The sequence below is a fragment of the Sturnus vulgaris genome, chromosome 1 (assembly GCF_052056855.1).
Source record: "Sturnus vulgaris isolate bStuVul1 chromosome 1, bStuVul1.hap1, whole genome shotgun sequence".
NCBI lineage: Eukaryota > Metazoa > Chordata > Aves > Passeriformes > Sturnidae > Sturnus > Sturnus vulgaris.
This window is the reverse complement of record NC_142243.1, coordinates 101,035,857-101,063,142: the sequence shown is the minus strand read 5'-3', so window position 1 is coordinate 101,063,142 and position 27,286 is coordinate 101,035,857. Positions and strand designations below refer to the sequence as shown.

Here is a 27,286-nt window from a genome sequence, read left to right as displayed (position 1 = left end):
TACCAAAGGAAGGTTTGCCCCTTAGCCCCTGTAGAGGAAATGCTATTAGCTACTCTGTCCCTCCTAATGGTACTTCTTTGCTATCACAGTAAGTTATTACTATTATTGCACTATTAATAATGCTGTACTGTGTGGTGTGTGATTTATTTCTGCTGTGAGTGGTCATTTGTCACATATTTTCTAAAAAGCTTCCATCTTATTAGAAAGAGGGGAGGGAGAAGTAGCATCTAATGGAATCTCTCAATCTCAGCTGCTCCAAACATCGTTTGATCTTTCTGACTTTTTGGAAGAAAACTCAGTCAGTGCTATAATTCACTGAAATCCTTCATCTACTTGATTATCCTGTCAGTGGCCAAAAAGTCAAATATAACATTGTATTCGCATGGCTTGCTTGAACCAGTATATCTAAGGAGAATTTCACATGTTTTTACTACTTTTTAAATAATTCTCTGTCCAACTTGAAAAATATCCCCTCTTTAAAATGATACTTTAAAGAGTTCCTGATACACTTTCTGAAAACAACGTTTTGAAATTAATGACAGGAGGGATTTTATTTACCTGAAATGGCTGAAATTTCATCAGGATGATTATAAAGGTAAATAGAAGTTATGATCACTTATCACATTTATTACTATGCAATACTTAAAAACTTTTGAAACTGTCTGACCATAAGTATCATTTACAGTCAGGAATGGGATTAAGGGCAGAAAATTGTATAGTCTTGGGGATGATTCAGTGGAAAACTCTGAAGTTCTTTCAGATGAGGGTGCCAACCCTTTATTTAATGATAGAAAGGCTAGATCATGGGTATCTCTGCCCATCTAAGAGTTCTGCCACTGCCACCAGAGAGCAAAGAGCAACAACATCAATGCAAACCTCTGAAGAGGACCCAGGCAGGAGTGTGCTAAAGCTAGTTTTCAACACGAAACAGCAAGTGGACCAGCTTGCTGGGACTAAGAGAAACTGAAGAGACTGGGGAAAACAAGAGGGAAAGTTTGTGGGAGTGGGACAATAGAATGGGCTAAGCACATGGAACAGGAAATAGGAATGTGGTAATTAAATACAAATGGGCTGGTAAGATGGAACTTGATAGGGAGAAACTTCCTAAAAAAACAGAAGTTATCTGGGTTTGGAAATGTGTTTCATTTTGGGAGCAATATCTAATAGGAAAGTGTGGAAGATATGAGCAAAAGTAGCAAGAAGATGTTGTCCAGGATAAGTGTTTGTCATTAGCAGATGTTGACAACACAACCTCAAATACTTCATTTCGGAGGTACTTTGCCTTTTTTACTGGATGCTTCTTTAAGGCCCATGAGACCAATTTCTCAGAGAGGGGAGGAAAAAAGAAAAATCAGTATGATTAGCTCTCAGCTTTAGAAGCACAGATGAAATGGAGGACAGCCAAGAAAAAGTGTTCCGTGCACGTGGAAGTAGTGTTAAAAGCTGTTAAGAGGGACATCAGAGAAATAAAAGCAGAAATAGCAATATACAGAAATGAAAATGTATGTTAGCATTCATCTGGAGACTAATATTCTGTCTATGATATAAAGAATCCCTATAATGTAAATGTTCCAGATTGACAAAATGGGGAAATACTGTAAAAGACTTTTCCAGTGTTACCAAGGATATTCAAAGTGTTTTTAATGGCATATATGAAATAGCCAAAAACATTCCCTAGCTATTGTAAGTGTCCAGGAAAGGCAAGGTACATAATTTTGCTACATAAGAACCACAAATATACATTATGTATCATTCTGCACATAAGGGATCTATGCCAAGGGATTTATAGCCCTTCTCTTTTGCCACCAATACTGCTTTCTTTTTGAGTAGCTGTGTATAAATTTTTGGTGAAGCAGTAGGTATTGCATCTATAGTTCATGAGGTTTTTCTGGCATACAGAATCGTGGACAAGAAGGGATTGGCACATTCCAGTGTTCTGAGCAGTTCCATGGCTGTTATAAATTTCTTATAAAGTCAGTGTAAAACAGTAGAAACCTAAACACTGAAATATTGAACTAGACAAATAAACTCCAGTGTAAAAGAAGCTTGTTTGTATTTCTTTTTCACAGCAAAGGATGATTGCTTTTTTCATTTTGCTTTCAAACAATGCCCCAAGTTCCCTGGGCAGAGAGCAGGCATGCTGTGCTTAAAAATTTTATGCATTAGACAACACGGATTTCATATTCTTAGATTATACTATCGCAAATTTGTTTTGCAGTCTTTGTTTTTCCCCTTTTCTGGCAGACTTGTTAAGGTGCATTTCTTGTCATTTAATAGTATCTCAGTGCTCTGCAGAGAACTGGTCTGACAGAATATTAAATGGTGGCATGCAAGCACAATGACCACAGTTCCCACCATTCTTGCTTAAACCTCTTCAGTTTAAGCAAAATCCTCACTAAAGATAGCATAAAATGTGTCTTTAGCCAATACAGCATCAGTAGTTTCACACAGGACTCATGGTAGATATTCAACAAAAAGAATCTTATCAGGATAACTGATGGATATTAATCAAGGTGGAAATGCACATTTATTAAAACATCAGAAAATGGCCACTCCATCCCATGACATTTTAGCCAGGAGATATTACATGTGCTACTATAGAAAAACATGTAGGGAGCCCAAGTATGTGACTATAAATAATGTTTTCCGCTTTTTTTTCATCCTTTTATACTCTTTTTCTGTCCTTTTTCAGTATGATCTAAGCTACGTGATTATTTGTGATGATTTTCTTTTGCAGGACTCTCTACTTCCATTTATTTGTTTCTACACTTCTTTTATCCATTTGTACCTTTTCCTTACCACTTACTTGTGTAATTGTAAGAAGTGCCTGTTTTTATGTAACAAAATTCTAGGTAGCTTGTTTGAGGATATGAAATAGTTTGAGGATTCTCAAGATGTTATCAAGCTGCCACTTACCTGAACACAAACTAAAACTGATTTTAGCTATCAGGCTAATGAGAAAATCTTACAGAGAGTTTTTTCCACTGCTGGGAAGGACTAGCACAAGAATGTCTTATACACAGTCAAACTTGGAGTCCGAGATGCCAGGTGAATGCAGTGGGAGTTGTTTGAGACATGACAGAATTGCCACTGTTTGCAATTGACAGAACAGGGAAAATCTGTCTACTTCACTTCTGCCTGGCTTGTGTCAAACAGGAAAAGTTAAAGCAAGTGGGGGTGAAGTCTTGTTTCCTCACTAAATTAAATACCACATGTAGAAAGTCGGTGCAAGTTCAATGAATTTTTAATGCTTGTGGTGAGGGTTGTACGTTTTCTATGACTACTTTTTGATGTTACTGCACACTCAGTTTGCCACTGAAGGCATTATTTGACCACTGGTGTCAGCATACCTGTCTAGCTAATGTTCAGGCCAGAACCATGGCCTTCAGCCAAGATCTTCAATTCTAATTCAGTAGCTGACAGATGTAGCTTTGGGTTTTTTAAACAAATCCCTGCCTTGTCTCATCCCTGGTGCTATTGCCCATCCCTGGGCTTGCTGCTGTGGCAGGATGATTCCAAACTGGAGGTGACAACCCACCACTTCTGAGATTACTGTTGATGAGTCCTTGGATGTCATTAGCATGTATTAATTACTCACTAGTCTATGTACATAGCATGATGAGTGGACAGTCGTGTGTGCCCATATGACTTTCATAAAATTCCTCTGTGGCCACAATGGTCAAAGCAGTATTTCTCATACTTTGAAGGTGGACTGACATTGAGAGAAGACAGCAGTGCTTAAATCCCCACCACAATAAAATCACACTGTGCTGAAAGCTTCAGAGAAATGGCTGACCATAAAATGTTTTAATTGCCGAAATCACTCTTGATGGAGCATTTAAATGGGGAAGTGGTGGGAGGAGCACTTGAAGTGCTTATTTTGAAGTAGTCAAAAAACTCAGCATAGAATGTTCAGGGTGCTCCTTTCATCATTTCTTCACACTTTTTGTGTCCCATTTTTGAAATGAGAGAATGCAGCATTCATTCTTCATAAACTGGGAAAACTGATGTATTGGATGCATGTTAAAATTATGCCTGTGACTACTTCACCTTTTTTTCCTGTTCTATGGCTCTAAATGTGGCTCTGTATTAGTTCCCTCATAATTTTTACTTCTATTTTTCTGCTATTATTCATGAATCAAAAATATTAATTGCATTAGTTCATTCCTGTTCAGCCCTCCAGAAATTTTTCTTTCTCTCCTTATGTGGATATACTTTGATCAAAACACAGGAAATACCTACTTCACATGCCAGCTGTCAAAATAAAATGGCACAAACACAGCATCTGCCTGCATCACAGAAGGCACTGTTTGTTTCCAATAGCATTCAATCCACAAATAAGAGGTCAATGACGCATTATAGAACAAATGCACTTGTAGGTGATTTTAAATGTTAAATTCTTGGCATCCTACTTATAGGTATGTGCAGATGCAAAACAGGGGGTTATTACAGAATTGAAATCCTAGGGTCACAAAATGGGTAAAGTTGGAGGTGACCAATTTTTTTAACTTTGAGCATGATCAGGTATGTGCAGGGTCTAAGCTTCTACGTATCTCAAGTTTCTCAAAGATGAAATAAAATTAACATATATACCTATGCAAATTTGATTTTGGCTGTTACTGTTCTAACATCTGTTAACTGGCAAATAGCTTCTTAAAAAAACCAGTTCCTTCCTGAGAGAGGATTGAGTTAACTTCGGAATTATGTCTCATTGTGTTCAGAATTAATGCAGGCTCTGGGCAATATCATCTGACAGAATTTCCATCCCCAACACCCTGGGTGAGGAATAGTCCCGAAGATAATAGTACTGGAGGGCTCCAAAAGAAAAAAATAAAAGGGGAGAAAATAAAGTCCTTGGGTCACTAAGTTTTATTGCTTTTCTTATAGTAAGTAGTGATGTGCTGCCATGGGGTTCCTGTACTATTACAGTATAATTTATTTTAACCAGTAATGGCCTTATTTGGGTTTCATACTTAACATTTTTATATTTGTCAAAGTATTCATGTAGATTAAATGCTGTTTCCCCTGTGTACTGCTCCTAAAGACACTGAAAGAAACTAAATACTATTGTTGTGGGATATTTGTCTTTGTTGGGGAATAATAGCTCTTAACAGGATTGAAGAAGTCCTGTTGAAATATCTGTGTTTGCATGTGATCCCAGATTCCAGCACTTGGAACTTGTATCTTTCTCTTTCAAAACCATGATGACTGAAAAGGTTTAGTTGGACAAATTTAGCTTAGTAATCTTTGCAAACTCTTCATCAGACCAGCTTTTTTCATTGGTGTGGTGTACAGCCAATGGTAGCTGCTCCTTCTGTACTAAAATGATAATAGTAATATATGAGCTCTTGGTTTTTCTTTCACAATGCTGATAAGAGTAGATGCTTGTCCAGTAGTTAAATAGTATTAACTAATAATTTTAAATGGTATTTCGTCATTATCAACAGAACCTGAGCTCTTCAAATTAACAGAACTAATTATCTAACAGTATTTTCATGTCTGTTCTATTACATAAAAAAAGCAAAAAATGCAAATGTGTTGTGTATTTAAGAACCTGTCAACAATTGGCATTATTATCCTCTCTTTGTTTTTAATAAATGTGACTTTTTCTTTAAAGAAAATGTTACAGTGTCAAAAGTCTCCATAAAGTGCATTGTTTTGTATATATATATATATGCATTAATTGCCTTCACTGATTTCTTAAATATGAGCTGAATACTGACACAAGAATGTAATTGCATGTGAAAGTTAGAATATTTTTTACTTAGAGGTGATGAAGTACAAACATCATAGTTCAGTTGCCTCTATCAAAATAATGTAGTTATGGTATGGTATTTGGATTCTGCTTCTTAGACTCCAGAGTATTGCTTCTAGTAGTGAGAAACAATGTCTTGGGTATTGGGTGTATTGGGTTTGTGTGACAAGGCTTTGGTAGCGAGGGGACTACAGAAGTGGCTGCCAGAAGCTTCCCCCGTGTCTGACAGAGCCAGTGCCAGGCAGTTCCAAGACAAACCTGCTGCTGGCCAAGGCCAAGCCCATCAGTGTCAGTGGTAGCCCCCTCTGGGATCATGCATTTATGAAGCAAGGGAAAAAAGCCTGAAGAACAGCAACTGCAGCCAAAGAGAGGAGTCAGAATGTGTGAGATACAGCCCTGTAGACACCAAGGGCAGTGGAGAAGGAGAGGCAGGAGGTGCTCCAAGCACTGGAGCTGGGATTGCCCTGCAGTAGTACAGACTATGGTGAGGCAGCTGTGCCCCTGCAATCCGTGAAAGTCCATGACTGAGCAGAGATCCAGCTGCAGCCCATGGAGAATCCCACAGTGGAGCAGGTAGATGCCAAAGGAGGCTGTGACCCTGTGGGAAGCCTGGACTGGAACCTGTAGCCTCATGGAGAGAGGAGCCCATGCTGGAGCAGGTTGGTTGGAAGGACCTTTGAGCCCACTGGGGACCCACACTGGAGCAGTCTGCACCTGAAGGACACCCCTGTGGAAGGTATCTATGTTAGAGCAGTTTGTGAAGGACTGCAGCCTGTGGGACAGGCTTATGTAGCATAAGTTCATGGATGGCTATCTCCTGTGGGAGGGATCCAATGCTGGAGCAGGGAAAGAGCGTGGGGAGTCCTCCCACTGAGGAGGAGGGAGTGGAAGAAACAATGAATGGATGGCAGCCCGCTTTCCCCATCCCCTGTGCTGCTGGATGGAAGGAGGTAGAGGATCAGGAATAAAATTAAGCCCAGGAAAGAAGAAGGTGAGGGTGGAAACTATTCTTAAGATTTGACTTTACTTCTCATTAGCCTATTCTGATTTGATTTGCAATAAATTCAGTACTCTCCCTGAGCTGAGTCTGCTTTGCCTGTGACAGTAACTCTCTCCCTGTCCTTATCTCAACTCAGACACCTTTCCTTATATTTTCTCTCCCCTGTCCAGCTGAGGAGTGACAGAGCAGCTTTGGTGGATACCTGCCTTCACACCATAGCTTAGTTTCTAGGATCTAGGAAATAGAAAACAGAGCGTCTGCACAGCATGTTTGCTATTACATAGGGACATATTTCATAATTGCACGTCAATTTCCACATTCCGCTTTTTATGCATGACTTCGAGTCCAATTTGCTGTTTTTTATACTGTAACCAGCACTGAGAATTATTTGCTATCTTTAACTCTTCAGCACTGGCTAATTTTATTCTGATATATCAAAGTAATGAATACAAACAAGAACATTTTAATGATAAGAGTCGGGATGGCTTGGTAGCAACCAGATAAAGGTGTTCTGAAATAAGTCCCAGATAGAATCCTCCTTCTTACCAAAAATGAACCTCAGGAAAAAAACCTAAGGTATACCTTTTTCCACTGTGTCCTATGATAGACAGGAGTAAACTCCGTGGGAATAAAACAGAGGATCATAGTGCTAGTGGACAATCATTGATGTAGTCTGGACAAAACACAGCCCATTTTCTGCACTTCCATTAAGCAAAAAGTGGAAAGCATCTGACGTGCAGAAATGGGTTGGTATCCCTTGTATGCCCCAGTGGTCTAAATGTGCTATCACAGAGGGCATCACAGAGACAGTGGCTGTAGAGGCAGCACAGTCAATGAAAAAAAAAAAAAAATCCCAAGAGGCATAATTACCACCAGTACTGAAATGTGTCCTATTGGACAAAACAAAGAAGAACATGTTTTCATGAGAAAATTTTTGTTTCTGGTATATTATACTACTTTAATGGTTTCTGGTTTAGGCAGAAAAAAATATAATCTTATCGTGAAAAAATACTATTCACTCACAAAGTGAGTCACCCTATAAGATGGAAAATTTTTAGGGTATCACATCTCTGCTCAGAAAGACTAGCAGTATTCATCAGACTAGTACATAAGATTTTTGTTACCATGATGGCATATAAAGGTCCTTAAAAGATTTGCAACTCAGAATGCATTAAGATCCTCTAGGTAATATTAGAGAAGGACTGCTGGATTTCTCTGAGTGGTGGAGTTCCACCTACCTGGCAGCAAATCATCATCAATCATTCCTACTCCATCTGTGAATGTTTTCCTTCTCAGAATTGCAAAATGTTTCTATAAATGGACTTAGTAGGAAAGCTACACAGATAGTGTGGAGATCCCTCAGTGCATTTAGTTGAAAACACTGAGGATGACTCAAGAAGTGTGAGATCTGACCTTGAACAAATGTTCAGGGATAAGCTCCCTGATCAAGTTACTGAGCCGTATCAGAGGTATGATAATATTTTAAGTTCCCTGTATTGTCAGGCCAAATTCAAGGATATTCCACAATCTATATCTTATCAGCATATTTAAAAGCAGTGCAAAGTTTCCTACCTCAACTTAAGTGCAAAAACATGACAATAAGTGTCATGGAATGTGTATGGCAGGCAATTAGTAGATAGCATGTGTAATTGCTTGTTGTATATTCTTGCCAGTAAATAACTATGATTAAGGACAACAGGCAGACGCCTTATATATCAGAACATTTTTCATTATTTGCTTCTCAGATCATGAAATTTTCACGATATCCTTTTGACACTCCAGATAAAACTCTAAAATGCTGACAGAGAGGTCTGGCAGTTTAACTCATTATTCCCTGGGAAATATGTAACATACCACACTCAAATTCTCTGTTTACTCCTTCTGGGAGGTGTACTTTGTATCAATGCTGTGCTTCACCTTGGTGATCTTCATTTCCCAAATACAAAAATTTCACAGGACTTTTTCCCTGCTTTCACCAACCTCGTCCCAGCTTTGGGTCTTTCTGACCATGTCTGCCAAAGCTGCATACTTGAGTCATTTACACTTTCTGCACGTTTTCTATTAATTGTCTTCTCTCTGCTTCAGCCACAGAACTTTCCTAGGTCCTATACATATTCGGTTTGTGAAGTTACCTTATTTACTTATGGATTCATCCCGCAAAGTTTGAAAACAAAGCAGTGGGAGATACCAAGGCAGAACTACAATTTAATAGGAAAATTAAGATAAAGGCTATAATACAGAAACACTGGTTTAAACTGCCAGAGTCAGGATACAACCTGACACCCCATTGGTCAGGGTGGTGGAAGCAGTGTAATTAAATGTCCCTGCAGTCCTGTTGGAGTGATAGATGTGGTTCTGTTGAGGCAGTGGTTCTGTAGAAGGGTCTGGTCTTCCTCTGAAGGTCCAGTGGTGGTTATGGAGCTCTTGCCCTCTGGGAATTCAGTAGGTAAATGCTGCCCATGGTGTTCTAAATCTCAGATTATATCCGGGTAGGAATGCTTGGTTCCTCCCCCTGGTCAGAGCATCTCACAATGGGATGATGTCATTTTATGAGTCATGCAGTGAGACTCAATGGCCCATTAACAGAAGATATCCCCAGGGGGAGTTATCAGGGATGTGTCATGGATGAGATAAAGAACACTGCCCCACCTGGTTTTAACAGCTTATGGAGATGGTGATAGAACATATACTTTTGGCTACATCTTACATTGTAACCTAAGACACAAAGTATCCTTTTTTCCTGTTCTATAGATAAAAATTCTTAAAACTATTTCTTTTTTCTGCCTTTGTTTTTCTATCCTTTCAACATAGAAGTTGATTCACAATTTCATAAAAACATGCATAGTTTATTCTTCAGTTGTCTTGATAAGTATTCCTAGACAGAAAGGAAGCTTTTTATCTAGATATGCTCCTGCCACAAAGCATTTATTTGCTTTCCTGATTTTTGTTTTGTTTTATTTTGTTTTGTTTTGTTTTTCTCAGAAAAGAACTACTTTGGCAGGAAGCAAGCTAGCATGTGTTGAAGGCTGGAATGAGCAAAGAATTTGGACCCTCAGGAAAGATTTACATTCATTTTATAGTGAGGTCTGCTGCTTAGCTGGCTTGTCTTTAGTGTATGCTGTGTGTATCGTCCTTGCACACAAAGAACAAACAGGATTTCTGTCAAAATGGCTTAGCCCAAGTTAAGATAACAACAAACAAGAAAAGAACAAAAGTTAGATATTCACAAGAGAGATAGTGTTTGTGTGTCTCCACTGATAATCTAATTAAATTGGAGGCAAAAATTCTAGTTTCCACCACTTTTTTAAAAGTCAAAGCTTTAGCAACGTAAGAAATAAGTGTTTCAGTTCAGAGTTAGATAGTGCATATCAATTAGTTTTTTTCATGACTGACAGCCACAGCTTCAAGGCTTTAAAGAAAAGCTGACTTTTAGTTACTACTCATCTTAGAAGTAACAGGCCTGGTCCCATATGTGGCATCTGACTACCTTCTTTGGGATACAGGAAATGAGCATTAGCTAGCTAAGCACTTGTGAGGTGGATCAAGGCAGAGCTCATAGGTCATGATGAGAGGAGTCGAATCCAGTTGGAGGCTGCAGTCAGTGGCATTCCCCAGGGATCAGAGCTGGGTCTGGCCTTATTCAGCTTGTTTATCAATGACCTGGATGAAGGGACAGAATTTACCCTCAGCAAGTTTGAAGATGATGATGATGATGATGATGATGATGATGATGATGATGATGATGATGATGATAGAAACTCATTCAGTGGGGCCTTCATAGGCTGGAGAGTTGGGTGGAGAGAAACCAAATGAGGTTAAACAGGGACAAGTGCAGAGTCCTGCACCTGGGGAGGAATGACCCCAAGTACCAGCACAGGTTGGGGGCTGACCTGCTGGAGAGCAGCTCTGCAGAGAAGGACCTGGGAGTCCTGGTGAGTGACAAGCTGGCCATGAGCCAGCAGTGTGTCCTTGCAGCCAGGAGAGCCAGTGGGATCCTGGGGTGCATTGGGAAGAGTGTGGCCAGCAGGTGGAGGGAGGTGATCCTCCTGCCCTACTCAGCCCTGGTGAGGCCACATCTGGAGAGCTGTGTCCAGTTCTGGGCTCCTCAGTGCAAGAGAGTCAGGGAGCTCCTGGAGAGGGTCCAGAAGGGGTCACAGAGATGATTTGGAGTCTGGAACATTTCTCTTGTAAGGAGAGACTGTGGGAGCTGGGCCTGTTTAGTCTGGAGAAGAGAAGATTGAAAGGGGATCTCATCAGTACACATAAACATCTCAAAGCTGGGCATCAAGAGGATGGTGCCAGACTCTTTTCAGTGGTGGCCAGTGACAGGACAAGGAGCAAATGGCCATAAACTGAAACTCAAGAAGTTTCACCTCTTGAAAGAGGACGAACTTCTTTACATTGAGGGTGGCAGAGAACTGGAACAGGCTGGCCAGGGAGGTCATGGAGTCTCCCTCTCTGGAGACTTAAAACTTGCCTGGACAAGTTCTTGTGTTACCTGCTCTAGGCGATCCTGCCTTGAAAGGGTGAGTTGGACTAGATGATTTCCAGAGGTCCCTTCCAACTGTAACAATTCTGTGATTCTGTGATTCTGTTAACTTAAATTTTGGGCCTCCAAAAGGCCCAAAGTGTCTGAGTAAACACCTCTTTTAATGAAACCACATTTCAGACTCTAGCTGTGGAGTATGCAACAGCAGTTACATCCAGTTTGGTACTGGTTACTGGATAATGCATACTCATGATCTGTTCTCATTCAAGAATTTAAAGTCTATTTCTATTCCAAGACTAGAAATGCTAAAGTAGGATAGTTATTTATTACCTATTACTTATTAATATCAATAGCTACTAATAGCAATTATATATTAATAGTAAAAATTTTAATTATTTTTTCAGTTTCTATTTGATGATATTTACCTCTTTTTCATTATTTGTATGTAATTTGATACACTTTTGAGTATATAAATCAGCCATTATTTCTTTAATCCTAAAGTATTTGTTGATCAAAAGAAATCAGTCAAATTCGTTAAAATTTAAACGTAGATATATGAAGAGCTAAAGATTCTCTACTTGGGGAATTTTAGTTTTCATTCAACCTTTATTTTTGTGAAAATACATTTTACCCCTAATGGAAATAGCGAAGCTGATACATCAAATTCTTCTCTTCTCATGCAGCTGCTGAATATTGCACTGTTAAACTTTTAAAATATTTCACCCATGACATGACAGCATGAACTTCTGTCTGGGAAAAAGTACGTTTTGTAAATGGTGTTCAAGTCAACTAAGTTTCCTTTTTGAAGGGAGTTCTACATGGTTAATATAGAGTATTGATTCTTATCTAAAAGGCTGAAGTTAAATAGTAAGCAAAGGCAGTGGAAAACCATTGTATGAATTTGGGAAATATTGAAAAATGTCTGTCAATAGCGGTGGGAAAATCTCTTTGGCTTGAACAGAAATCCTACCTCCAATAAAAGCAAGAACTTTCACTGTTGATCTCTGAATCCAGGTTGTCCTAGACCAAAAGCTGAGCTCTCACAATTTCTGTATTCTTTCTCCTGGTTCTTAAGCCAGATTTGCTAATGGGGACAGTTGTGAAAAGCCTTGCAATATTAAAAGAATTTTTAAAATTGCAACTATTTGCTGCACTGTTTATCTAGTGGTGTCACTGTCTGTCCAGTTATATCATTCTGTAATAATGTATGAAAAAAAATGCACTTTCCTATTTCAGTCAAAGCAATTCATACATTTTAATGCATTGAATCCTTAAATATCGTAAAGCATAGGTTAATGACATCCCCGTTTTAAAGTTGAAAAACACAGAAATAGATCGGCATTTTTCAAGCACCAGCAGACTGCAAGTATCTCATAAAAAAATAAAGTATACAAAATCAGTGACATTTTTCTGACAGTGAAGGTCATACTGAGTTGATAGGTCTGCATTGCTTAACTGCAACAGTACCAGGGATAAAGAGGCCTAGACCTTTGTCCTGCCTTTTATCAAAAGTGATTTTAGGGCATGTAAAAGTTACGAAAATGTTATTAAATTGGCAACTGATCAACCATGTATGCTTGGAACATAGAGAAATTAACAACACAATAGCAAGGCTAAACCTGAAATTGGAGCTTTATAGGGACAGTTATCTGGCATCTATAAGGGCCACAGAGATAACAGCTTTTTGTTCTACTGACTTTTTTTGGACTATAAATAGAGCAAGACAAGTCCTGTTTTAGCTAATGAGCTTGTCTGTTCCTGTTGGCCAGATATGGAAAGGTTTTGCTTTTATGGCAAAACCCTTAAGCTTCGGAGAGCACCCTTTCCCTATCTTCATATTCTTAGGAGTTCTTCTATTCTAGTAATATTTCCTTGTTCTAGAAAGACTGAAACTAACCTTAACGAGGATACTGATCTTGTTTTATAACTACAATAGAATAGGACACAAAAATAGACAGGACTAGACTGGGCTAGACCAGACTAGACTGGAGTAGACTAGAAGGTCTAAACTCAGATTTTCACCTGAGTAAAGGAATAATTCTCTGAAGAGATGAACAAGAAAGCTTTACTATGGCAAAGGGATTCATCTCCGTGGGAGACAGATTATTCATAAGAAGTTTTAATGGAAAAACAGAAAGTTTTATGCTAACAATTTTTGCTGCTTTCACCTGGTTCAAATGTGCCAAGTAACAACTGCTTCATTCTTTGGGGCTTTAAGTCCTATTAAACTTCAAGTCGAGCTAGGGGAATTCAGCACTTTAAAAAATGGTGCCTATAATTCTCCTTCACCTCCAGTTCTGAGCGTCTGTGTGCGTACCATCCATCATTAGCCAGGGTAGCCCCCATGGGGAGGCTGGTGGCAATGGCTTTCCAACACTGGTGTGACATCCAGCAGCTGAGGCTGGGAAGCAGAACAGTGTCCTGTGTAGTGGGAAAGGGCCAGGGCAGTGCCACAGCCTGCACCAGTGCCTCCACTAGGGACAAACCCTGCTCTGGTAGGCATTGGGGGTGGTTGGGTTTTGCGTGGTGAAAACAGGCAGATAAGTCCTGAACATTAATCATGCCCCATTGCCTGCTTCCTTGTTTTTCTCTCTGTAGGATTTTTCATCCTCTGAAACCAACAAAAAGCTCATATTTTCCTTCAGTTTCTGAAACCCCATCCTTTTTTCCAGACTTTCCATTTCACGCTGTTTGAATTTTATTAAGATCTCTTTACACAAAAGCAGAGTACTGGCTATATGATGCCCTGAGGGATCTGAAAGGCTGTTGCCATAATGTCACAAAACTCTGGGGACATTTTATTTCCACCAGAAGCTCTTTGGAGGACTGTGTCTAAGGATATATCTTAAATGTTTACAGCAGGGATCTTGATCTCCATTGGAATTTAATACAAAAAGCTCTTTTTTTAATCTCTTAATTAGCATATCGCATTAACACTGATTAAATAATAGCTATTTATAAAATGGATTTTATTTTATTTATTTTCTAAATGAAAAAAACTAGTATTATTCCAGAATTATGGATTATATTGTTAATCATATAGTCTTAAGACTATGAATTTCTTTTCAATACCTTAGTTGATCATTACAAAGTATTTTCACCAGGTATTTTCCAGAAGCCCCTCTGTTTACTGTTTCTGCCTCTGATACTTTCTGTTCCTCCCAAACACAGACATGCATAAATTCTTTGTACAAGGCTCTCAGTAGCCTGTCTCCTCCAGTGAACAGGAAAAGATTTTGTAAGTGTTAATAAGCTTTTATTTTCACTGGTCAACCTTGAAATCAGAAGCAACTGCGGAACTCTCAGCAGTCCCCTATATAGCACAAGAGTCCTGTTCAGATGACTTTTTAAATAAAATTGTTTAGGAAACCATATTCTAATTTGAAAAATAGGCAAGTCTCATTAAAAAAAGTATTGTCTTTTCAAAAAGCTGCAGTATAATTGTGTGTGTGCATGTAATATAGTAGGACACATTTAAATTATTATTTAATTAAAATAATATAGATCTGTATGTTTATTTGATAGAAATTTTTTTTTGTAGAATTTAATGCATGAATCTGGGAATTCATACAAAATCTGGGATGAAAATTCTAAAGATTTTATTTAAAAATCTGTTTGAATATTGAACTATTTGGGACACATTTTTCTAAAATGTTTAAAATTCTGTATGTTTTGGGCTTTCTGAGACTATGCTGAAAGTGCTGGGATATTAACAAAATTTGATTTCCTTAAAAATAATGTAAACATCCAAAGCCTTAAAAGGAATCTGATATTTTAAGGCAAATCAAAATCTCTCCATTGTTGATGCATGTTATGCGTCAGTGACTCAAGTCAACAGTTTTCTGTCACAGATAACTGAAAACCTTTACAGGAGGTATCAGACCAAATAAAAAGTATATTTGAAATTCCATTGCTAAAACTGCAAGTAGTCTATAAAAAATATGTAAATCAGATACTGATAATATAATGGAACTACTAATATAAATACATTGAATTGCACCACTGGTTAGCAGCATGTATATCCTCCAAGTAATGGTTACACAGCAATCTAACATTATTTCCTACTCCTATTTCCTGTATTTCCCAGACCTCTTTGTCATTGTATTTACTATGTACCACACTTCTTTCTCAGAATAATGCCACACTGATATCACAGATAAGAATAACAGCAGTTGCTCTCTCAAAAGAAGAAAGCAAATTTTATTTCTGTAAGGTTTTTTCAATATATAGTCTTCTTTTACAACAGAAACGTTTCATATTCTCAAATGGATTGAATGGCTTTTTTAATTACCAGCTTTGGATGCTGCCCCACATAAATGTACTGACAGAGGTAGTGATAATTTAACCATTTTAATGCCATATTTCAATACATCATCTTTGTAGTGATTACCCATAATGACATTTTCAGTTGGTCAGTATTCTCATAAAATGTCAGCTTTTCAAAGTCACAATGTGCTACATATTTCTGGCATAAATTGGTTAAAATAATTAAATTCAGCTCTCACTTACTGATGCAGACATTTGGGAAAAATGACAGAAAAAACTGACTCTATTGCCTCAAGTTTTTAATCCATGCTAAAGCTTCTTTTTCACTATCCAGATGATAATTAAAACTGAATTTTAAAAAATATGTTAATGAAGTTCTGCCCATCTCTTGGAATATGTATCTCTCCAATGGTAAAAATAACTGCAGATGTTTGGTGTACAGAATTTCTAAATTTGGCATTTGCTGCTGTAAGGTATGCACTTTTTATAATAGTTAGATTAAAAATCACACAGTATTTATTTTTTTTCTTTCTGTTCTGCTTAAATCTCCCTGCAGGATGTGTGACACAGGAGAAGGGTTGTTCACCTTTCAAACACGAGAAGGAGAAATGATATATCAGAAAGTCCATTCTGCAACACTGGCAATAGCTGAGCAACATGAAAGATTAATGATGGAAATGGAGCAGAAGGCAAGGGTAAGGTCCTTTTACCAAAAGTCTTTAAACTTACTAAAATTGGTAATGAACCAAAGTTGGTGGATTCAGCTGTAACAATAGTATCAGCTGTGTGGCTGAGGCAAAACAAACTTTCAGATTCCTGTATTTTCATGGTCAGGAATCCTCAGTGTGTTCTTTTGTAGGTGACTTTTTGGGACAGGGGATATCACTAGAACAGAGATCCATGGTCACCTTCTCTGAAATTGTGGCTCTGTTACTCAAAGACTAAACCTTTAGTTGTTTTGTTGACTACTGATGAATGAGTTTTAATTGCTCCTCATGGCCTCACAGGTGGAAAAAAAACCCCAGTATAAACACTTCTAGGTGACAGCAGACATGATCTGTTTTTCTTAACCCCTGAAAGAAATTACTTCCCTACATTATAAATAACAATGCAATTGAGTTCAAATAGAGCTATTTTATTATTTTGTGTTCAGAATTCCCAGTTTGCACAAGTTGTATTTAAGTGACTACTCTAGAAAAACGTGGAGTTCTTTAAAGATAGCAAGAAAAAAGCTTCCCTGTATGCTTAGAAGTAGAGATGGTCTTTAATGATTGTTCTGGAAAGCTGACTTTCAGGCCAGGGAACCTAGTGTGTATGCTTTTCTTCTGAGATGACCATAATTCTCTGCATATCTTCTCTTGACAGAGATTTCAGGTTAATTGTGGTGTTTCCTTCTTTTCCTCATCCATGCTGTATGTGCCTCCAGTCAAGCAAACATGACTTATATGGATCTATCCTCCACACTCCACCAGTGTCAAAATACCTTTCTCACTCTGCTGACACAAAGGCTCTTGCAAGGACCAACCTAAGACCCGTGTTCAACTTTTCTTAATTACTCCTCAGATAAGTCAGAGAACCAGCTAGAGAATGTTAAGGGATGGAACTGGACTTTAAAGATCATCTAGTCTCAACTTCCCCCACCATGGGCAGAGACACAATTTTCCTTATTCACTGAAAAATAAATTAGAAAAAGACATAGATTTCCGTGTCAAATGTCTGCTGTGTTGAATGTGCCTCTCAGACTTTGCATGTCTGTTATGAGATCCTGAATTGGGAAACCATAAAAAAGCCTGGTTTTGGTGCTTTATGAAAAAAAAAGATGGATTTTCCCATAAAACTAGACAAAATAGGAGCCTTTGCATAGTAGTTGAGGTGCACAAACTTTGGACAGGAAATGCAGAAAGAGGAGAGTTTACATTCAAGATAAATAAGGAGCAATTTCTGCAAAGTCCAACGAAAGGTAGAATAAATGGAAAACTATGTGAAGCAGTAGATCTGCTGGTAAAAAACCACTGCATTCTGCTGGGCAGAAAGTAATGGAATAAGGGGAAAAAGGCAGGAAAAACATATCATTATTTTCTAATGTGTTGGCTTTTAAAGTGTCTACACCAGTAACAGAAATTAGAACATTTTCATGCTGCCATAATAAATGCTTAGACCAGGATCACACAAGATTTTCCTTTTACAGAAGGAAACACATTCAGCTCTTCCACCCATCAATTAGCAGCTTTGCTGCTTTGCAAAGCCATTTCCATTCTGCCATCAGATGACTTCCTTGAAGCCATTTTTATGAAGGCTGTGGCCATATGGTACGTAATATCAAACTCTGAGTGAGCTCAGGCTGAGAAATAGAAATGACTCATCAGCCACTCTGTGTATGATGTACTTGTCTCCTGGATGAGGCTGTGCTGTGATCTGCACAGGGACAGCAGGAGAGGCTCACATAGGCTGCTGTGGGGTGTGTAAAAGAGGCTGAAAAACCTGTTGATTTTATGTTTCAGCTAATAAACTGATGTTAGTTTGGATTTGGAAGCTCTGCTGCTTCTGACTGGTGGGGTGCTGAAAATTTAAGGGATCATCTGTGTCATCTGCAACATTTGAGGTTTTTTTCATATTAGAAACAAAATCTAAAATATCAAATAGATTAAGTATGTGTTACATTCTGTTTATCAAGTGCTATTGTATCTAATTCCAACCATTATACCAAATACTTATATATATATTTCTCTATAAGATCTGAAATTGAAATACAAGCAAAATAATATTTTAAATTACGGATTTAGTGGGTCTTCCCAAAGCTCGACATTTGATCTTTTTATCTGCAGATCTGTCCTTGAAGGATTTTCTCTTTCCTGACCCCTTCTATAATGAACAGCTTAAGTTTAACAGTGTTGAATTAAATATTATATATACATATATATGTATATATGAAAATGAGAGAATTTTTTTTAAAAGTAAAGAAAGGTGAATGCTATATCCGTTATTGTACAAATCAGAAAAAGAAAATATATGCAACAATAATCATTGCTTCTTTCATAGCAAAAAAAAAGAAAAATAAAAACAAAACAAAACAAAGCAAAAACAAAAAACAAACAAAAACAAACAAAAACAAACAAAAACCAAAAAAACCCCATAAACCCAAGTACGAAACACACACCCCCCCCCCCTAAAATTACCCAGAAACAAATCTTATTGCAGACAGCCACAGGCCACATTTACTCCATTTATGGAGGTCCCTGCAGCCAAAAATTCTGTTTCAGAATGCTAAACAATAAATACATTTTTATGCTAAAAAATATTTTGCTCAGGCCAAGCAACAATGCTGGATAACTGTTAATAAGAGAGAGACATGAGAAGGAAACTGATTCTTCCCATTACCTTTGAAAGTGCATGGGCTGGAAGCAAAAATGTTCTGTGGCAGCTTGTACAGGACCAAATCTGCCTCTTTGCCACCTCTCACAGGAAAAGCCAAGTCAGTTTAAGCAGGCAGTCGTGGACACTTTCATCTTCTGCCCATTTTCCTTTCAAATTATAACACTGGAAGAACGACCTGAAATATGAGATCAGTAGTCACTGGCATAGGTGTGCATTTGAGCTGGTTATTGGTTTCACTGAGATCAAAGCAGACTGGATTTTATTCAAAAATTCAGCAAAGTGGACATGGATCTAATTTAGCTCAGGTGGTTTTCTTGATTGAATTTGAAACATTGCATTGGCAGAGAAATAGTGTTTTATGCTTGCTTTGTTTGGGACAATAACAAATTTGGGCCAATGTTAGTACTTAAATTGAAATTCTTTTCAGGGAAATTGTTACCTGTATATGCATTTTTTTTCAGACTTGCTGTTTTGATGGATCACTGTAATACAGATGATAATTCTGTTTTGTAGTTGTTTTGTGGGAGAGAGGACAATATTGCAGTGTTTTTTAGTGGTTTCAGCTCCAAGATAACAAATTAAAAGGAACAATGACAGTCTTTCTATTTACATGCTTTTATTTTGTGCTGTTGTGTTGCCCACATGAGTGTCAGCACCTTCCATTCTATCACCTAAACAAACCTTTGGTTTTTTTTCCTCTCTCCCACCCCCTCTCTGTCCTCTGACCACTTGTTTGTTTTGTTTCTCTGTAGCATTTAGAAGTCTGGTTGGATTGTTGGTCCTGAAAATACTTTGAAAAAAAAAGTGTTAGCCTCAGGAATGACCTGTATCCTCCCCCCACCGGCTATAGTTGGATGTTGAACACGGAAGATGAATTTCTGAGTGTCTAACAGCCAGCTCCCCAGACTGGACTGCAAGCTCCTTCCACTTCCTTTCTCTCAACTTAGGTGCTTATCTGACTGAAACAATTCAGTTTGCTAGCTTGGCCAAAAAAAACAACAACAACAAAAAAAAAACCACACACACACACACAAAAAAAAAAAAAACAACCAAAAAAAAAAACCCAAAAAAAAAAACAAAAAAAAACCCACCACCAAAAAAGAATTAAACACCCAAAACAAAAACAAAAACAAAGCAAAACAAAATAAAACAAAACAAACAAACAAAAAGCACCAACAACGCCTACCTAAAAGGAGCAGGGTTCTTCAGGTTTACCGAACTGAATTGGTTTACAGAGTCAGCAACAAACCATTAATTCTTCTCAGCTGTCATGTCCTGAGGAGAGAAAGAAAAACAATAATTCATCCTCCATAAATGCTTAGTCTAAAAGAAGGTTGAGTGTCCCCTTCTTTGCCATCAGAAGACAATGTCGGGTTTGGTGATCTTTTTTTAAAGAATTGGTATTCAGATGTTTTTTACCCATGCGCATATGAAGAGTTGTTCTCAGCAGCACTTGTCTATCTAACCTCTACACCAGGATGACAACATGGCATTGGAATTTTAATCTCTGATTTTCCTTTCTAATGCCAGCTTTGATCTTCTGCCATTTAACTTCCACTGAAAACACTTCTGATGTAGCTTCTGCCCTCACTGTTGTTGAAGAGTAGAAAATGGGAGGTTAAGAGCTATAGATTTCCTATGTTATGACTACAAATATGAGGGAGGAATTCTGAGGAAGTACTTATACCTTTGTAGCTCTATAAATTACTTCTTTCGAGAGCTGCCAGTAAAAACTTATTATGTAATCTCAAAATAATAAAAATTTACAATGTGTAAAACAATAAGCCTAAATAAGATAGCACTAAAATGGATGTTAGCCAGCTGAACTTAATCAAACATCAGTAAGACTGAAGTATAAATGCAGGAATAAATGATAATGGCCCAAGTTTCATAACTTATTAGCTTTGGAAGTTTTCTATAACATTTGTTTTACTTTAGACAGCAGAGCTAAAAGCCATTTTAGATCTTTTTAACATTTCCCAGATGATAAATATCTTTATGAAACACTGCATATCTATATTTCTATTCTCATTATTTACAAGTCTTATCCTTAAAATTCAACTTAATATAAGTGAAAAGTCATCATGATAGATTTCTCTTCTTAAAAAAAATATATAATATCAATGAGTTTATGTATTATTTCTTTAAAAGACATTATTAGCAGGGAAATAATGAATGTACCAAAGAAGGCAAATATCAGGCAATGAAACTGGAGATGTTGAAGAGGAAAGTAGTTAAGAAATAAGACTAATTTTTTTTTTTTGTTATAAGGAACAGCATGAAGAAGGTATTTCACAAGACTGGTCTGATAAATATAAATTTCAGTATTGTCAGACACAGTAGTAATAAAAATGTAAATAGAGTTAAAAGCATTACTGTAAGTTGTCTTAGAAACAAGAAAAAAACCAACTATAAGGCTGGAGGAAATAACAGCATGAGTTAATTAGTGAATTTTTAATTTTTCTTTGCTCTGTGAATCTGTACAATCTTTATCTTCACTTGTTTCAAACCTGGTCACAAGCTAAATGCATACTCATCAAATATTACAGGACCAAATATCAACAAATACATCAAATATTCTAAATTTTAATTTTAACATGATGGTTTCAATTTGAAGTATCCTACCTTTGCCATTGCATCTTCAGAGCTTTGACTGGTTTACAGGTTTTTTTTATGTCTTTTTGCAATGGTGTGCCTATCACCTGCTATTTCCAGCTGTGAAGTAGGGGAATTTCAGAGATATACTAGTGGATGCTGCTGACCCAATGAATAGATGAAACATAAACGCACTTTATATATCTTTTGGGCTTAATTTCACTACTGTAATTTATTTAGTAAAACAAAGCTCTTTTATGTTGTAATTCTGCCTAAATGTGTTTGAGTTGACTCAATTCCTGAAGGAGAAACAGTAGAACAAGATTCTGCAGTTCATCCAAAGATTATCCTATGTCATGACACATTGGTCTCTTAGTATGTTTTCTTTTCTTTCCAAATTATGTGTAAGCTCAAGTACTGAGATTCTGAATAGACGTGATGATTCATGAACTCGTGTACTTTATGCAAGTTAAAGCACAGCCTCAGGTCAGTTATTCAGGCATACTTAGCTGGATATTGTTCTGTACTTCCCATCTGAAGCTATGTATGGTGTTGCTGTATAATGAATGCCTAGAAATTTTATAACCCTGTAAAAACCTGGCTGCTTTATTGCAATACAGAGCTGGTGAGTTGCTTACTTGATTTTCATGGATGTTATGAAGCTTATTTCTATAATAGGGTGGGGTAGGGTAGGGTAGGATAGGATAGGATAGGATAGGATAGGATAGGATAGGATAGGATAGGATAGGATATTTCTATTGGAAAGGATCTACAATGGTCATATAGTCCAATTGCCTGATCACTGCAGGGCTGACCAAAAGTTAAAGCATCATTTCGAGGGCATGTCCAAATACCTGTTAAAGACTGACTATTGATTGCCTCTCTAGGAAGCCTATGTTTCCAGTATTTGACCATCCTCCCAGAAAATAAATGCTCCCTAGTGTCCAGTGTAAGCCTTCCCTGATGAACACTCCAGTGGTCAGTCTGTCTGTGCCTATCTATAAATCTTGCCAAGATTGACAACACAAGAATTTGGAATTTGTTTTGTTTTGTTTTTTTTTCCTCGTAAGTCAGAATCTGTATATTTTTGGTTTTGTTTTGTAAACCCAATTCCCACAAGTAGCAGTAATTTTCCATAGGATTCTTGGTTCATTAGGCATATAATGACATTTTTCTTAACTCTGATTTAAATGAGAATTTTTTTAGAATTTTTCCAGATTTCTGTTAGCCTTCAGGCTCAGGAAGCTGTGTGTACTCGGATGAAGTAATCTCTAAACTTGCATTGCAAATCTATTTTCAACATTCACCGCTCCATAAGAAAGTGGGAAATTTGTGGATAGTTAGACTGGATGATAGTTAATAATTCTTTCAACTGAGCCTCTTTTATTTTCTGATTTTAAGGAACATATTATCTTGAATATAGACTTATTTCATTGGCATATTTGGGGGGATTAGTAGTCATATCCAAATACTGCAGCAGCACTCAAAAACTATGCAGAAGGTGTCATTCACTTTCTAAAAGAAAATACCTCATCCCACTATGAAATTCAAACTTCCACAGCCACTAGCCTCCCATGTATCCTTTCCTTATTGAGTCAAGACCTCTTTTACCCCTCTTCCTCTGTGTACTGCAGGGTTTCATTGTGCCCCTATATTTCACCTTGCAGTCAGCAAGGGCTGTAAAGATGAGGTGTAAAGTCCAGATTCTCCAAGGAGCTCCATAGGTGGTTGGCGTTCCTGGATCTTTGCTGTGTGCTTGAATGAAACCACAGAATAGGGAAAATCTTTACTATGGCAGTGAAAGGTTTGTGCAGCTGCTCCTACAAAGTGATGGGGGCGGGACAGAGCTGTTCCTCATGTCACAAACACTGCAGACAACATAAAGGTTTGTGGCGTGTGTAGGTAAGTGGCGTGGGCAGGTGTGACAGCAGAGCTGGGAAATCCTTACATAAGAGTGTGTCAAATATTTTGGTAGCTGGTGATGTAATTTAAAAGCCGTTTTGCCATTTGGAAACTAAACTTGCCCTGGAGTTTTGAATGTTTTCAAAGTGGTAGTAGTCATGAGGGTTTTCATTCAGAGTATGGTGGGAAAAATTCAATTCTTCCTTTGTCTGACACATTTTTGAAATTTCTCTTATACGTAGCAATAGGGCTGGATGATCTTGAATGCAAAAAAGGTATTCTAAATCTCTCCTATGGACTAAGCCCCAAGTACCTTAGCACATGAATGGGATCCTTGCCGAGAAATTACTCTCATTCTTTTCTCCTTAAACATTTCTGGAATATTTTGTATACTGTTACCATGTTCTTTTAACTTTTTGTCTATCATGCTACTTAAGACTCAGATTGAAATCTGCCTTCCTGCTAATATAAACTATGTGTTTTAAACATTTGTGTTAAAAGCTTTGCAAAGGTGTCTCACAAGTGAGATGATGCATTTTTTTATCTGCATAGAGCCTGCTCCATCCTGTGAATCCATTCTGAAGCTGCATACATGAATCCTACGAACACTGTTTCCCCTGTTCTGTTCACCTCAGTTACATGTTTGCATGCAGCTGGGCTGCACTGTGAACGTTTCTATTTAAGTTTCTATTTAAGTCACTACAGTCTGGTTAGCTTGTTTAAATGCAATAGGACGAAGATGTTTTCATGGTTTGATATCCAAAGATGCAAAGATGCAAACCCTCCTGAGAATTTAGCATGTGAGCACTTCAAAAATCCCTGTAGCCACCTATCTACATTTCTGGGTTCTTTTTAAAGAGCTATTTCTTAAAAGTCAGATATAATTTATTTCAACTTTATGAAGCTGCATTTGAATATAAGAGGATTTGAACGTTGGTGACATGAGCAAATTTGTAATATTTTTTTTTTACTTTTCTTGTGCTTTGCAAAATATTGTGTGTTTACAGAGCTAAGTAGTTTGAAAGGCACTGTCGGGCTGAAATTCATATTTGTTTCCGGAAATGCAGAAAATTAAGAGCCAAAGAACTTTTCCCTAAACAAAATTGATGATTTGTTTAGCAGGTTTATTTACTAAAAGCTGTGGGTGATATGAGCTATAAATTAGGAATGGCTGCTGTAATTATGTGATGGTTGTTGCACATCTGACTGAAGTCCAGCCCTCCCCTTAACTAACCTCAGAGAAACATTTAATATGGAAGTTTTCTTTTGTATTGTGTGCCTTTAAACAAGCTCGCTTGCGTAACAGTGCTGGCAGGTTCATGTCATTGAACTCTCTCAACACAGAAGCAGGTTATGTTGACTTCAGTTTTACTAAAAAATAATCTGCAAACCACCTCACCGGGGGGTTTAATTTAGTATTAATCTCATATCTGCTATTTTCAAAAAACTGTTTCTTATAAAATGAAGCAACTGTAGAGCTGCTATTATTATTAGGAAAAATAATAGCTGATGAAGTTATCCAATGCTCTCACGAGACAAGTATTATTGTAATATTAATAGTAATGAGTAAAATGAGGCACAGAAAGATTAAGGCCAAACTCAGATATATATGAATTGCCCAAGGTCATAGAATAAGCAGCTGTATGCTAGGCATAGCAAAAAAACTTAACAATAACAAAACAAATCCTGAATCATAGTCAGTTGCTTATTCACAGAAGAATTAACTTCTGAAAAAGTTATTTGTCACATGGTTTTCATCAATCTTTTGAATTATAGCATCATTTTGTGTCTCTTGTCAAGCAAGGCCTTCCTCTGTTGCAGTAACTCTGTTTAGGAGTTCTTTATCTCACTCCAGGGAATAGGTAAGGCTTTGTCTCTGATAAATAGAAAACTTCTTTATCAATGATTTACAGAGGGGCACAGTGCTTTTCAGAGAATAGGAGAATTACAAAAAGTAATAATCTGAGAAGGAATCAAAAATTCTCATAACAGTCCTAAAGTTACTTTTTAATTCCCTCCTGTGCTTTTTGTGCTTTGGCTCATCAGGTACTTGTTGGTAGGGCAAAAATTAGATGAAGTTAACCCTGTGTCTTCATTTTGTGTTTTTTTCTCCACTTCTATTCCTTTTTATAAAGATGACAGGGATTTTAATGTGAAAATTATTTGTAATCTCTCTGATTGTATTTATACTGAAGACAAGAGATGCTGAGTATCTAAAAAAGCCATATCTGATATACAGAAACTTTTCCAAGTACATGGAGTCTTTTAATATGTATTTATCAGAGCCTATCCAGATAGAGGATCTTTTATTCTCTCAGCTGTAGGTCATTGTTCTTATGCTACTGATATCTTATATGATGCCAGCCATGCTAAGAATTTTTATTTATCATCTGTGCAGGAATCCAGTTGAGGAGAATTGTTAGGCAGTAGTAGAGACTATAGACCCTGTACTGTTGATTTGATATTATTTCACTAACCACAGTAGCTGTGTTACACAAAAATGTGCAGCTACTGCAGTCAGGAAAATGTCAGTTTGACTCAGTGGCACGGCACATCTCATTAGCTCTCAAATTATCAAACCCATTGAATATAGGATCAAAAATACTGGCATTGGAAGGGTGGTCAGCTCACCTGCTTGCCTGTTCAAAGCAGGTATAGCATCATAACTAGATAAAGTTTTATCTAGGGTCTTATCCAGTCAAGTTTTGAATACCCCAGTAATGCAGATTATGGGTGCTCATTCCAGCACTTGGCTTTTCACAGTGTGAAGGATTTTTTCCTTAAGTTTGTCTCAAAATTCCCTTGACTCAGCCTGTGACCTGTTGACTCCTGTCCTTTCACTGTGCATCTCTGGTAACAGCCTTCTTTGCAACATGTTTTTCAGAAGAGAGGGGAAAAAATGTGTTTAGATTTCTTTTAGCCTTCACTTTCTCTGGGTGCATAAACATTGAACATTTAATCCAGCGTCACTGATCATATTCTGCTTCTTAGAGGTTCTTTGCCAGGCTCCCTCCAGTTTGATATTCCTCTGATGCCTGGGCCCAGACCTGAAGACTTTTTGAACATAGCTAAACTTCCAGAGGTAGTTTCTCAATTGCCAAGCAGGGGGGGAATGTGACTTCAGGGTTGTGCTAGCCATGCTTTTGCTAGTGTGGTCCAGTGTGTCATTAGCCTCCACCACTGCATAGATAGACTGGTCATTCACATCACCAGGACAGCTAGTTCCTTTTGGCTAAGTTTTTATCTAGCCAGTCAGTCCCCAGACTGTACTTGTGTGCAGCTGCCCTGGACCAGTTGCACCATTGGCATCTGTCATTGCTGAACTTCATGACAGTCCTGTCATCCTTTCCCTCTGCTTTGCTGAAATCCCTCTGAATGGAAGCCCTCCTGGTGTTTGACGATTCCCCCTGGTTTGATGTTATCCCCAAGTTTGCTAAGAGTTAATTCTGTCCCACTGCCCACATTGGTGATGAAGATGTTAAACGTAATGAAATACTGTTCCATCTCAACTGCAGGAATAGATTTTTCAAAAATATTTCAGTTCTGCAGCATTCAGCAGCAAGGAATTAATGAAGATTTTCCATGCTATGGCAGAAGCATCCATTTCTCTGTTTCTTATGACGGTCTCAGGGTAAAAGCTTCTAGTCTCATAGCATATTCAGTCTGTCAGAATTCATTTCCATAAAGGCAGCTGCCAGGAAAGATTCATATGGATTCGTATGACTGGCTATTGAATGCACATCTTTACAGTCTTTGTGATTCAAAATTCATTGATAAATCAGCAGAGGTTCTTCTCTTCATTATTCTTGATCATTTCCTTGTAGAATATAGTGGTAAAAGTTGCAATTGCTACTACCTGAGAGATTTTGTAGAATCCTTTGTAAAATGATAGTGTTTCTGTGAT

General features: G+C 37.7%; 1 protein-coding gene across 1 annotated transcript in view; it reads left to right on the top strand.

Annotated features, from left to right (window-relative positions):
• DOK6 (docking protein 6) overlaps positions 1 to 27,286 on the top strand; it is a 249,953-nt gene that overhangs the window by 163,046 nt on the left and 59,621 nt on the right. Inside the window, exon 6 of the mRNA XM_014870907.2 lies at positions 16,067 to 16,205. Coding sequence (XP_014726393.1) covers positions 16,067 to 16,205 — 139 coding nt within the window. The remainder of the gene's footprint in view (positions 1 to 16,066; positions 16,206 to 27,286) is intronic.